Source organism: Zootoca vivipara, chromosome 3, assembly GCF_963506605.1.
Source record: "Zootoca vivipara chromosome 3, rZooViv1.1, whole genome shotgun sequence".
In the NCBI taxonomy this organism is placed as follows: Eukaryota; Metazoa; Chordata; class Lepidosauria; order Squamata; family Lacertidae; genus Zootoca; species Zootoca vivipara.
In genome coordinates, this window is record NC_083278.1 from 96433156 (window position 1) to 96446869 (window position 13714).

The 13714-nt window shown below is 44.0% G+C and overlaps 1 protein-coding gene across 2 annotated transcripts in view; it reads right to left on the reverse strand.

The window, feature by feature from the left end:
- The window catches only part of HHAT (hedgehog acyltransferase), a 168398-nt gene that overhangs the window by 136563 nt on the left and 18121 nt on the right, over positions 1-13714 (reverse strand). For both annotated transcript variants that reach the window (XR_004692343.2, XM_035111262.2), the window contains exons 6-7: positions 11820-12032; positions 2412-2583 (exon numbers count right to left, since the gene is read on the reverse strand). Coding sequence is in view for 1 of the 2 variants with exons in the window: in XM_035111262.2 (XP_034967153.2) it covers positions 2412-2583; positions 11820-12032 (385 nt within the window). In the remaining variant the exon portion in view is untranslated. The remainder of the gene's footprint in view (positions 1-2411; positions 2584-11819; positions 12033-13714) is intronic.

Sequence of the window (13714 nt, forward strand, 5' to 3'; positions counted from 1 at the left end):
GGTCTATGTAAAGAGCTTTCTATGAGTTGGGCATGCATGACCAACAACAGCATTCCTTGTTCTGTTCTGTTATTTGCAGTTTGAAGCTCAGGAAAGCCTGAGCAGAAAGGTAAGCATTCACAGTTGTGCATTACTACAGTTGTGCATTAGACTTGTTTTAGAATGCCCTACTTTCCCTCCCCCTTTCTTTCTTTCTCTCTCTCTCTCTCTCTCTCTCTCTCTCTCTTTAAGCGCCAGAAACAAAAAAAAGTAAACTTAAGCTTACATTATCAAAGGATCACCTGAATGAAAAAGTTTTGTGATTCACCATCAGTTTCAAAAATCCACCATATGACCATGCATATGTCAAAGAGGAAAACAGCTACCAGATTTTTAGAAGACATCTGAAGGCAGCCCTGTTTAGGGAGGCTTTTAATGTTTAATAGATTATTTTATTTCATTTTTCTGTTGGAAGCCACCCAGAGTGGCTGGGGAAACCCAGCCGGATGGGCGGGGTATAAATAATATATTATTATTAATAATAATTATCTCATTTACAATCACCTGGTCAAAATTAACTTGTGGTTATCGAGATCTGACACTGATTGCATTAAACAAACTTGGTGGCAACCAATTTCACAACCCTGCTTGTTCCACGTCATATCAATTACTTCTTTATTGTATTGAGCCCAGATATGTGGAACTCACAAAAGCACGGGTGCCCTATATTTGGTCTCTTAATTTACCGGTAAATGAATAAGGCTGCATATGTTCCATCAGTTATTAATTTTCTGTCATTTAAACATGAAATGTGCCAGCAACTAGACCTTATTTCGCTTACTGAATGGTATCCTTATTTGAACATTAATCATCAGTTCTGAATCTCATGAACTACTAATAAAGCCATAGAGAAAAACACGTCTCTTTGTGTGGGCAACGTTCTAGGACTTGTTATTCCTGCCTGAGGTGCAAAATGAACTGGAGCTTCCTCAGCTTATGTCTGTCACAGTGATGGTAGAGTTGCCAGCAAAACCTTTCAAACCAGCAAATTCTCTCCTGCTGAAATAGCGTGAGGAGCTATTTCAAAAAACACAGCATCCCCATGCCATTTGTGGCTGTTTTGCCTGCCAGCACCCAAGACCATGGGTCAAGCTGGCCAAACTGGGTATAAACACACTGGCGGGGGAGAGCAGGTTTGGGCCAAAGTTATTATCAAATGGCTGAAAGCCACAGTTCCATGCTGCTCCAATCTGCACATGGCCCAAGAAAGGCTAGCTTTCCCCTGGGCTGAAGATAATAAGATAGCCCCATGCACTAAGAAAGCTCCATAGCTGTCAAGTTTTCCCTTTTCTCGCGAGGAAGCCTATTCAGCATAAGGGAATTTCCCTTTAAAAGGGGGAGAACCTGACAGCTATGCCTACCACAGCCTCAGTTCATTCATTCATTCATTCATTCATTCATTATTATTATTATTTAAGTCATCGCTTCCCACCCAAATATCTTGAAACAGAATGAAATTCAACACTAAAATGTTAACGTAACATATATATGTGTGAGGGTAGCCAACAGATCTCAAGCCGTCGGTGAATTACGGACTGCCCTGGCAGATTGAGTGAATGAGACCAACATGGGCCTAATGGTCAAGAGAGCAGTTTCTGCATGTGCTTTAGAGGGAAGTGATGGGCAGATGGGGCTTGTCAACCAGGGAAGGTAGCCCATCTAGGAGAAAGGAAACTCTGGTCCTAAGACTGTTGGACGGTGCCTTCTATGCCTCCTTCCAGCAAGTCTTGCAGCCAAGCTGGTGCCAAACATATTGCTCTGCTTCCCTTTGGATCACATCTGCAAGGCTGAGAGGGGGGGCTTTATCGTCTGGGCAGCCCAAGACTTCCATACATACTGAGCAGGTTTGCACCCTGGGAGGTCAGTTTGGCTTCACCCTTGGAGACACAACCCCATGTTTCTTGAGACAGATGGATGCCATCAACAGTGTGTGTGTGTGTGTGTGTGTGTGTGTGTGTGTGTGTGTGTGTGTGTACATGTATGTATGGTGTGTATTATATACATAAAACTGAAATAAATTCAACAACAGCCAAATAACATTGTCAGGTCTATACACAATATCTAAAATGGGCTAATAACCTAGCTGGGGAAAGCCTGAGCAAACAGGCTTTGTTTTTAACAGCCTTTGGAAGCACCCATACATTAAAAACAAAATAAGAGTCCTGCTGGATCAGGCCAAAGGACGTTTGCTGAACCTTTGCTGCTTGCGCAGGCTGCCTGGGGGCATCTGGTTGGCCACTGCGAGAACAGGATATTGCCCACAGGGAGCCTGCAAGCAGCAGAAACCTTAAACAGAAGCACTCCTCTTAGGAGGGACAATACACTGCAGATCTCACTGGTTTACTGCATAAAACCAATAGACGGGCACTAACCTAAGGTCCAGTAGGTCACTGCTTCCAGGTGTGAAGGACTGCTGCAGATGGCATGCATATACATAAAGTGAATCATCAACTCTGCCAGCCACCACCAAAGCAAAATACGAACGGAAGCCCTGATGAAAACCCAGAGGTTGAACTTCAAACTGCAGGATTCTTGTTTGTTCATCTGTAATAGAAATAATAACGACGGCGATGGTGTTGATAATGATAATGAATGGTGATGATAACAATACTGTATAGAAAAGATGAGACTTTTAGGCTGCAATCCTATATACATACTTACCAGGGAGTGTGTCCTACTGAACTCAGTGGGACTTACCGTATTTTTCCATGTATATGACTACCTTTTCCTGATTTTTTTGTGATAAATTGAGGTTGTCTTATGCACGGATTAATATGCTAAGTAAGCGAGGGCTGCTGCTGCAGCGGTAGCAGGTAAATGTTGGAGAGGAGGCTGCTTGCCCGCTCTTCCCAGTTTAGGGAGAGTATTTGGTGAGTGCCAGTACACGGTGTATTACGGCACCAGTTCTGTCAGCCAGACCGGGGACCATCGAAAAGCTGCTCAACAGCTCAGCGAACTTACAAAAGAAGCTCAACAACTGTTGAGGGCTCCCAAAAATATGGGTCGTCTTATACATGGGGTCGTGTTATACACGGAAAAATACAGTAGTTCTGAGCTGACATGCAAAACATTGCCCTGTTAATGAAGAAAAGCAGTCTCATTTTTAAATATTTTAAAAGGTATGTCTGGATAGTAAAGTATTGGATGTATTGCATTGACCAGTGCTCATGGAGTGTGGTAGTCTCATGTCGGTTGACAAATTTTATTACAGTGGTACCTTGGTTCTCGAATTTAATCCATTCCGGGAGTCCGTTCAACTCCTGAAATGGTTCAAAAACCAAGGGGCTTTCCCAACCTGGTGCCCTTCTGATGCTTTGAACTACAACTTCCATCAGCCCCTGCTGTAGTATAAAGTACCTGGAGAACACCAGGTTGGGTGTAGACCAAACGTGGGGAACCTACAACTTCCAGCAGCCCCACCAAGAATAGCCAATGGTTGGAAGTGTAGTTGGTGTGTGATGGGGGACTCACGCATGTGGCATTTTGCTGTTTATAACCCATATGATTATGACACACTGTGGGCTCTACTTCTTGTAACCAATTTTCAAACAGAATATGCAGGAATCCATCACATTTGAAGTGCTTCTGACATGCTCCAGATCCTAAAACATAAATACTTCAAAGAAAACCAATTTCAACTGAATTTTCTTATGAACATGAGCCATCCTTACCAGCCCTTTCTTGTGTGAAGTCTACTGCAGGAATGCAATTTTTAAAGTCTCTTTTCCAGTGCTTTTTCTAGGAAAAGAGGTGCCAGAACTCACCAGGAACGCATCCCTTGTTCTCTTATAATGGCGCCCAACTGAGAGGTGCCAGAACTGAATTCTTGTGAGTTCCGACTGAAAAGAAGCCCTGCTCTGCCCTTTCCTGATCTTGCACACCAGGTTTCCTCAGAATCCAATCGTATATCAAAGGATGACCAATTGAGGTATTTGTCCAACATTATCAAACCCCCACTTTAAACTTTAAACTTTAAACTCTCAATGTTTTTTTAATAAGTGCCTAACTCACACTAACTCTGGATCACGTACGTCAACCAACACACTTGTTCTGTCAGCGAAAGGATTTCTGTTTCCACACCTTGTGCCCTACTCCACAGAGTTGGGGGAAGCTCCAGGTCAGGTTCAGGGGGATACAGGGAGAGGAGAAGTTCTGTTGCATGGCACAAAGTCATTGCACTGATTGAGTGTGCTCTCTTTACATTGTCAGATTCTCTAGCATTTTGCTCATTAAATGGTTTAAATAGAGTAAGACTATCAGGATTCCCACACTTCAAGCTTTATGATAATCTTTGTGTAGTAGTTACGAGTCTGGTTGCGTGGATATGACTTTTTTAAAAAACCCAAAAAACAAACCTGACCAAATTTTTATTCCTTAGTAAATTACTAACACATAACAAAAGCTTAAAAGATTTAGGCTTTCATCACTCTTCACTTTTATCCGTCTCTCTAATGTCTGCTCACATCATGCAGAACTGACTCACTTCTCCGAGCATCATGCTTAATCATTCTGCAAAGTTCCCTTCAACCCATAATGGCTGGTAGAATTCACACACACGCACACCCCCAAAAAAGGCATGTGGGATTAGAATAGTCTCAACATCTAATCTTTATCACCCATTGGGATAATTGTTTCTGAAAAAGCATTTTGTTCCCTGACCTCTCAGGAAAGAGATTCTGAATGAATAAAGGCAATTAACGGAAGAGAAATGTGCTTATTTCCCTTTACACTCAGGATTTGCATTCAGAATTTCAAGCAGGAATAATTAAAATGTTCTTTTGAAATATTAAATTTGGAAAAGGTTGCCTTTATAGGAAGATATTCAGGCAACCCAATAAAGCAGGAAAATGATTCATTCAGAAGTATACCCGGTACTTAAAGGTAAAGGGACCCCTGACCATTAGGTCCAGTCGTGACCGACTCTGGGGTTGGCGCTCATCTCGCATTATTGGCCGAGGGAGCCGGCGTATAGCTTCCAGGTCATGTGGCCAGCATGACAAAGCCACTTCTGGCAAACCAGAGCAGCACATGGAAATGCCGTTTACCTAACCGCTGTAGCGGTTCCTATTTATCTACTTGCATTTTGACGTGCTTTCGAACTGCTAGGTTGGCAGGAGCTGGGACCAAGCAACGGGAGCTCACCTGGGTCCCTATACTTAGGGATGTGTTAACTCATTTTTTCTTCAATGTGTGAATACCACTTTCTATTATTATTATTATTATTTAGTGTGCCCTCAGTAAACACTGGCCAGCTTACACAAAATATTTCTAAAACACAGCAATAATTAAATAAATAAATAAATAAATATTAATAATTATTAATATTATTAACTATTAATAATTAATGTTAATTAATTAATTAATGGTGCTGGAAGAGACTCTTAAGAGTCCCATGGACTGCAAGAAGATCAAACCTATCCATCCTGAAGGAAATCAGCCCTGAGTGCTCCCTGGAAGGACAGATCCTGAAGCTGAGGCTCCAATACTTTGGCCACCTCATGAGAAGAGAAGACTCCCTGGAAAAGACCCTGATGCTGGGAAAGATTGAGGGCACTAGGAGAAGGGGACGACAGAGGACGAGATGGTTGGACAGTGTTCTCGAAGCTACGAACATGAGTTTGACCAAACTGCGGGAGGCAGTGGAAGACAGGAGTGCCTGGCATGCTCTGGTCCAGGGGGGTCACAAAGAGTCAGACACGACTAAACAACAACAATAATTAACACACACACCCCAAAAAAACCACCTTCCTTGCATAGAGGCAGCATAAAATAATTTTCAGCCCACATGTAGGACACAGTTAGAACACCTGGATAACGCAAAAAGCATTTGAAAGGCCTTAATTTGTTTTAACTGATTTTAACAGTGATAATGCTGTTTAGCTAAAGAAAATGAAATCACATTTGCTCATCTTTCAGCTTTGGGTAAGGTCTCTTAAACGTTTACTTAATTATGGATTATTAGGCTATTGTGAAGAAACCCAAAAGAAAGAGACTCTCCCTATGTAATTTGACTTTGTATTATTTATTATGATTACTGTAATTGATAATTTTCATTACTCATTTATACTACAGATCTTTAAATCATGTTATATGTGTATTTGTACATTAAAACTAGGTGGGGGTGGGGTGTTGCTTTTCTCCCGAGTTAGATTCAAGGCAGCTTCTAACATTTAAAAATAACATTATAAAAGACCAAATAATAAAAAGAAACTAGTAAAAAATAGCAACTAAATTACATAGAATTATAGAATCACAGAACCGTAGAGCTGGAAGTAACCCTGAGGGTCATCTAGTCCAACCCCATGCAATGCAGGAGTTTCAACAGGATCATACATGACAGATGGCCATCCAACCTCTGCTCAAAAACCTCCAAGGAAGGAAAGACCACTACCTCTTGTGTCTGTTCCACCGTTGAACAGCTCTTAAGGTCAGAAAGTACTTCCTGGTATTCAGTCGGAATTTCCTTTCTTATAACTTGAAGCCATTGATACGGGCCCTACCCTCCAGAGCAGAAGAAAACAAGCTAGCTCCATCTTCCATGTGACAATCCTTTAGATAGTTGAAGGTGGCTATCATATCTCCTCTCAGTCTCCAGGTTAAACATAAAGGTAAAGGGACCCCTGACCGTTAGGTCCAGCCGCGGACAACTCTGGGGTCGCGGCGCTCATCTCGCGTTATTGGCCAAGGGAGCCGGCATACAGCTTCCGGGTCATGTGGCCAGCATGACAAAACCGCTTCTGGTGAACCAGAGCAGCACACAGAAACACCGTTTACCTTCCCACTGTAGCGGTTCCTATTTATCTACTTGCACTTTGACGTGCTTTCGAACTGCTAGGTTGGCAGGAGCAGGGACCGAGCAATGGGAGCTCACCCCATCGCAGGGATTCGAACCGCCGACCTTCCTGATCGGCAAGCCCTAGGCCCAACTCCATTAACCGTTCCACATAAGATTTCCCAGAACCAGCAATTAAAATACAGTTTGGCCAGTGATCAGCATCAACAACTTTTCTAAAATTTGGGTTCAACAAAACAGGGGTCTTCTTATACATGGGGGCATCTTATACATGGGAAAATAGGGTAAATTCCCCACATTCCCCATCGACAAGCAGGCAGGAAGGCTTATGCACCAAGGGCACAGAGGCCACAAAAGAGCCTTTCTGGAAGACCAAGTCAGCCTCTAGCACAGCCAAGCCATTCACCTGGCAAAACTCAGCAGCAGCCTCCTCAAGACTGTCGGTGATCTATGATTCTGACTATTTAGTAAGCAACTGTAAATACAGCAGATATTAGACTATAATGTCTAACATGTCACTTGTATAATACTGTATGTTTGTTTGCCTGCATGTTTGTTATATAAAAATTAAGCATTTACCTTCATTCATGCCAGGACACCTAGAATGCCGACATATCGTTTAGCTGGTCTGGGGGTGGTGGTTTATACCTCTGAAGTAAATTAAGTATTTGTGGGGAAATGGGGAAAAGGGAACTAGGAAACACCTCATTCAGCTAACTTCCCATTTCTTTATTTTATTCTTTCCCCTCTCTTTCCTTGCTCTGCTCATCGCTGGGAAATGATTACACAGATGATTGGCTTATTCTCCATAAAGAATGGAAGATTACTTAATAACTCTTATTACATCTTTCAGGGAGCTTGCCGGATGCTTTCACTATTCTGACTCATCTTTAATGACATCTCACTAGCAGCGAATACTTTGAAGAAACTACCATTCTTCAGAGTGCTTGGTGGGGGGAGACTGGAAATTTCTGGGCTGCTGCCAATTCAGTTGTGATGCATGCCAATCAGACTTCTATAGGCATGTTGACACATCTGCTTCCTGTTCGAGCACCAAATAATAAAATAAAATATTCATTCAGGCACATCAGGCAGAGATCGTCGAGGCCGCAGAGTGTTTCCTTTTAGTGGGTACTGGGTATCGACATCCCTTCAGCAGCTTTGAAAATCTTTAGTTTGGAGGTAATTTTCCTTTCGTTTTATGGAACTGGTAGAAAGGTGCTTACAGCAGCTGATGTTCCTGCTATAGACTTGCCGATACAGCAGCTGCAAATTCTAGATGAAATGGAATCTCACCAATGCAAGCACACAGGTCTGCCACCTCCCCTCGCTTATTTCCTGAGCTGCCGGTTCTTTATTCTATATTGCAAAGATGGAAACATCAGGCCTGGGGGACCAAATACAGCTCTCTCTCTCTCTCTCTCTCTCTCTCTCTCTCTCTCTCTCTCTCTCTCTCCCCCTCAAGATTCTTCCTAGGCTACACACCCTTCAGAGAGCTCTTGTCTTTCACCCTCCTGGAGTGTTTTTGCCTGGCTGGAATGTGTCACTGAACAATGATAATGCTTCCTGTTTGCTTGGACGGAGCATAGAGAGATTGAAGAATCTAAGCTACCATAGAATAGTAACACTGGCATTCATTGCTCCCCACAACGGACCCAAATGTCATATGAGCCACAGAACGTTGCCCAGAAGGGATTATGGCCTGTTGACTCACGTGGTCTACTAAGACAAACGATTGCTTTTAATTGCTTAATATATAGAAATTTAATTGTCCCCAAATTTAATCCTCAATATCTCCAGGCAGGGCTGAGGAAAGCTTTGTCTGAAACCCTTCAGAGCTGCACAAACAGCCTATTAGCAACACCTGTTAGCACCTAATAACAACAAATATTATCAGTGAAGCACATAAATTTTAATGCGCCTTCCCCCCAAAATTTAAGATTTGTCTACACCTGTTGCAGAAACAGGACTGCCAGGCTGTGTCCCACTCTCCCCAGCTTCCATCCTACAGAGAGCACTGTCATGTAAAATTATGTAAATACGCCAATGCTTAAAACATTTATCCACTTAAAATCTCATCAGCGAGAATTTTTGAAGAAAGGAAACATGCATTTTTAAGGAGATAATGAGAACAGGAGTTCAGCGCGATCTGAAAAGAGCTTTCTGGCTTTGCTTCCCAAAAGGCTAAAAAATCCTTATGATTGAATGACAATCTCTCTCAAAAAAAAATCTTATCACCTCCCATTTGGAACACGTACAACCAGCTCTCACGACACCTCCAACACGTCCCAAAAGTTACATTCCATCGAAAATGGCCTAGATCTGATGGTCAAAAAAAGAGGTAAGCTTTCCTAGATCTGATGGCCAGTGCCAAAAATCAGCATGGAGAATTCTCACAGTTGAACTAACTGGTAGTCATTTGCAACGTGCACACTTAGGAAGGAATTCAACATTGCACGCTGCAAGTTTTTCAGTTTGTCAGACAGAACAATCTCTCCCCCGCCCCCCGGCATGCTGTTCTGGGGGTTCTCTCAACCCTCCCAAGCCAATTTCAGGGGGTGCACATGGGGAGGGGGGAAAGTCCCATTGCATAAGCAGAAGCCCTTGCACAGAGCTTCCACTGACCAGACACATTAGGTGAATCCTGCCCTTAGGGGTTGGGGACCTGACATTTTGCCTATAGACTTTTCCTAATTATAGAGCTGGATGGGATCTTGGAGGTCACCCAATCCACCCCCTGCTCAGTGCAGGAAATCAAGAGCTACAGCAGGGATGGGGGACCCTTTTGGCCGGGCAGGGCAGATCGTTATCTCCCCTCCCCCATCCCACAGGCCAACTCTGACAAGTGGGTGGGGCCCATCAATCATCCCATGCCATGAGGGTTCCATCCTGCTCTCTGCAGGGGTCTGCTTCATGACAGGGAATGTGCTGGTGTGAACTAATAATAATAATAATAATAATAATAATAATAATAGTGAATTGAATATAAGGAATGACACATGAATTAGAGAAAAATATGTAACATCAAGCAGCAATGGGGGGAAGTAGGGAAGCATCTAATACGAAGAGCAAGAAGTCAACTTTTTTAGAAAGTTGTATTAAATTTGATGTGGTTTGACACTGATTTGTTAAAAATTTGGAAAACTAATAAATATTATTTGGCCAAAAATAAATGTGCTGGTGAAGCAGCACCCAGCAGGAACAAACTCTTCACTCATCAGCTGAGGCGCAGAGGGTTCAATCCTGCTCTCTGCAGAGGTCACCCACAGTTGATTGGCAGGTGCGAGGGATGTTGAGGAAATGGCGCCCTGGACCAAACCTCCACCCTGTGGGTCATCCACATCCTGCCCCCTGCTCCATGCATGTAAGGTCTACAACCATCTGTTTTACATGCAGAAGGTTCTAGGTTCAACGCTGACATCTCCTGGTAGGGTTGATAAAGATTCCCTGTCTGAAATCCTGGAGAGACGCTGTCCATCATTTCCAACAATAATGAGCTAGATGGACCAACAGCCTGACTCGGCATAAGGCAGCTTCCTATGTTCCTAACCCAGGACAAGAGCATCTGCAACAGATTGCTGTCCAATCTGTTATTGAGAACTTGCAGTGAGAGGGAAGCCACCAACCCTCTAGATCAGGCGCCCCAAACTAAGGCCCGGGGAACGGATGCGTCCCAATCGCCTTCTAAATCCGGCCCGCGGACGGTCCAGGAATCAGGGTGTTTTTACATGAGTAGAATGTGTCATTTTTATTTAAAATGCACCTCTGGGTTATTTGTGGGGCATAGGAATTCATTCATATATTTTTTTCAAAATATAGTCCGGCCCCCCACAAGGTCTGAGGGACAGTGGACCGGCCCCCTGCTGAAAAAGTTTGCTGACCCCTGCTCTAGATAGCTGATTCCTTTGTCAAACTGCTCTTACAGTTAAAACATTTCTCCTAATACTCAACTGAAATTTCTGCTGTAGCGCTGAAACCCATTAGATGGAGTCCTGCAGCAGTAAACAAGTCTTTGTCCTCTTTCCATGTGACATCCCTTCCACACCACTCGCCATCTTTGCTGCCATCTCTCAAAATTTGATAAGGATTCCCCAAACCCTTCACCTAAGCCCCAGAACAAAGTCTATGCAATGCCACATTAAAACAAACACCCTCGCTCTAGTTGCTGAGGAACCACCGATGATCACTCTTTTGAGGATTTCTTCCCAACCGGCTGTTAATCAACACTTAAGCAGTTTGTTAACCAGATTATCCTGGGGAGCTTTGTCAATGCTTTGCTGAAATCAAGATGAATTGCATCCACTGTATTCCCACAACCCATTAAGCTAGTAAAGGGGGGGGGAATAGATGAGTGGATTTATTCTTGTGGCTGCCTTCAGCTCTTTTTGCGCCTTGATCTTGCAAAGACAATTCTGAATAAAAGGATTCTTTGATCCAGCCAGCAGGCCCTGCCAGCGACTACACTGGTCTGAGGCCATGCCAAAGCTCCTACTTGCATGGATCCACAGTCAGTGTGTTTAGCATGCCACAAAAGCAACGCAACTCCCAAGAGACTGGGCATCACGTAAGTAGTAAGATCAATATGGTGTCAGAAAACCATGTGGCCAGAGGCCTTCTGGTGAGTCCTGACTGGCATAGGCATGAGACAAAGCTATGGCAACAAAGCAGGTTTGTATGTTGTTATGAAGTAGGGTTTTGCCAAAATTGGGTACCCAGCTATTGTGGACTACAACTCCCATCATCCCTAGCTAGCAGGACCAGTAGTCAGGGATGATGGGAATTGTAGTCCAAAAAGAGTTGGAGACCCAAGTCTGGGAAACCCTATTATAAAGGGACTTAAGAACCAGCAGCTATGAGCAGTACAGAAATTGCGACTCTGCCGGGATCAAAGAATTACTATTATTATCATCATCACCATTATATTAATCACCTTCTAAACGACTGTCTCAAGCCCATTTGCATATAAGATACCAAGAAGTGCTGTCACCTGTTTATAAAATCCATCGAAGGTAATAATGGGTCCGTTGTGAAAGACAGGATAATAGAAGACATAAGCCAGCATCCAAAGGAATGGGTGATGAGTCATTTCGGCAGACCTGTACCAGCAGTATTCTAGACCAAAGCTTGTGTAATAGAGGCAGCGGACAGTCAGGGTGAAAAGAAGCAAGTAGTATTCACTTTCACTGGCATACCAGCCTCTCTGCAGAATAAAAGCAGATCAAAAATTATGTGAAGTATCCCCCACGCACATAAGGAGATAAAGAACATTGCAGATTCAATGCCACACAACCACAAACTAATCATTTTTACAATACTCGGTGTTTATATAACTTTGGCTCTGGTGCTCAGTGTATTAGGCACCACGACCCAGGTGGCGCTGTGGATTAAACCACAGAGTCTAGGGCTTGCTGATCAGAAGGTCGGCGGTTCGAATCCCTGCAATGGGGTGAGCTCCCGTTGCACAGTCCCAGCTCCTGCCAACCTAGCAGTTCAAAAGCACATCAAAGTGCAAGTAGATAAATAGGGACCGCTCCGGCGGGAAGGTAAACGGCGTTTCCGTGCGTTGCTCTGATTCGCCAGAAGCAGCTTAGTCATGCTGACCACATGACCCGGAAGCTGTCTGCAGACAAACGCTGGCTCCCTCGGCCTATAGAGCGAGTTGAGCGCCGCAACCTCAGAGTCAGACACAACTGGACTTGATGGTCTGGGGCCCCTTTTTATCTAAAATGCTACTTTGCTACTTTATTGAATATACCAAACACTGGTGCCATTTCTGGAGGGCCCAAGGTGCCTGGGCACCCACAAAATTTTGACTCTGGGTGCCCACCTGCTGCCTTACTGCTTTCTGGTGCCCTGGTGGCGACTAGGCCTTTGTCTCCACCACAGGGCCTCTGTTGGGGACTTCCTGTGGTTGCAACGGGCCCCACTGGGCTTCCCATGGCCACAGCCGGTTCTGTTGAACCTCCTTCTGCCGTGTGACATCACACCCAGGCACCCACAAAGTTGGGCAGAGCCCAGCGTGTGTGATACCATGATATATAGCAAAATCCATATGAATCACCAGAGTAGATACCGCCTCAGGCAGATTTGAGCTACCATCAAATGTTGGCAAGTTGTTGGGTATTTTACCAGGGAACACAATTTGAATCTTCTGTGTCAGACACCCAAATGTCTTGAGCTGGCCTGCTCTTGGAGAGACTGGCAGCTTCTGGAGTGCTGCTATGCCTCCCCATCTGAACAGAACAGAGCACAAGCTCATATACTATATGTATAAAGTTGTAAAGGAGCCATTGCATGCCCTGTAACAGCACCAAAATTCGTTCTATATTCAGGGAGAGAACTCAATATTGAGATAAGGCCTGAGGAGGATGAAAATTAAGGCAGAAATAATAAACCCTGTGGCACAAATCCCACATGCACAAAGCTCCGTAACATTATTCAGACACTTTCTGTATCCTGCTATGGACTGTATACATCTGGGGAAAGAATCCACAAGTAAGCAAATGGAGAACGGCATTATCATGCACTTTTGGCCTAAAACACCTGTCTGCCTTTTTTTAAAAAAGAAAAACCCCAAAACCCTCCAGTCTGCTTAGCAATAAAGACAAACTCTGCCCAGGACTGTAAAGTGAAGATCTGAGATTTGATGCTGTTGGAGATAAGAGCTTTAATAGGGGAAGGGAAGATTTCAATGGCACAGAGAGGGCTCATTTGGGCAAATAGCATAACCACTTCCATCTGTAGAGGCAGAAACCATTTTGCGTGGGGATTCAGTTCCCAGCCCCCACATGCGTCCATGGAGCATGCATAAACTTGCCCTGCCCCATTATGCCCCTGCCACACCCCATTCTGCCTCCCATTCTGCCCCCATTCTTCCCTCTC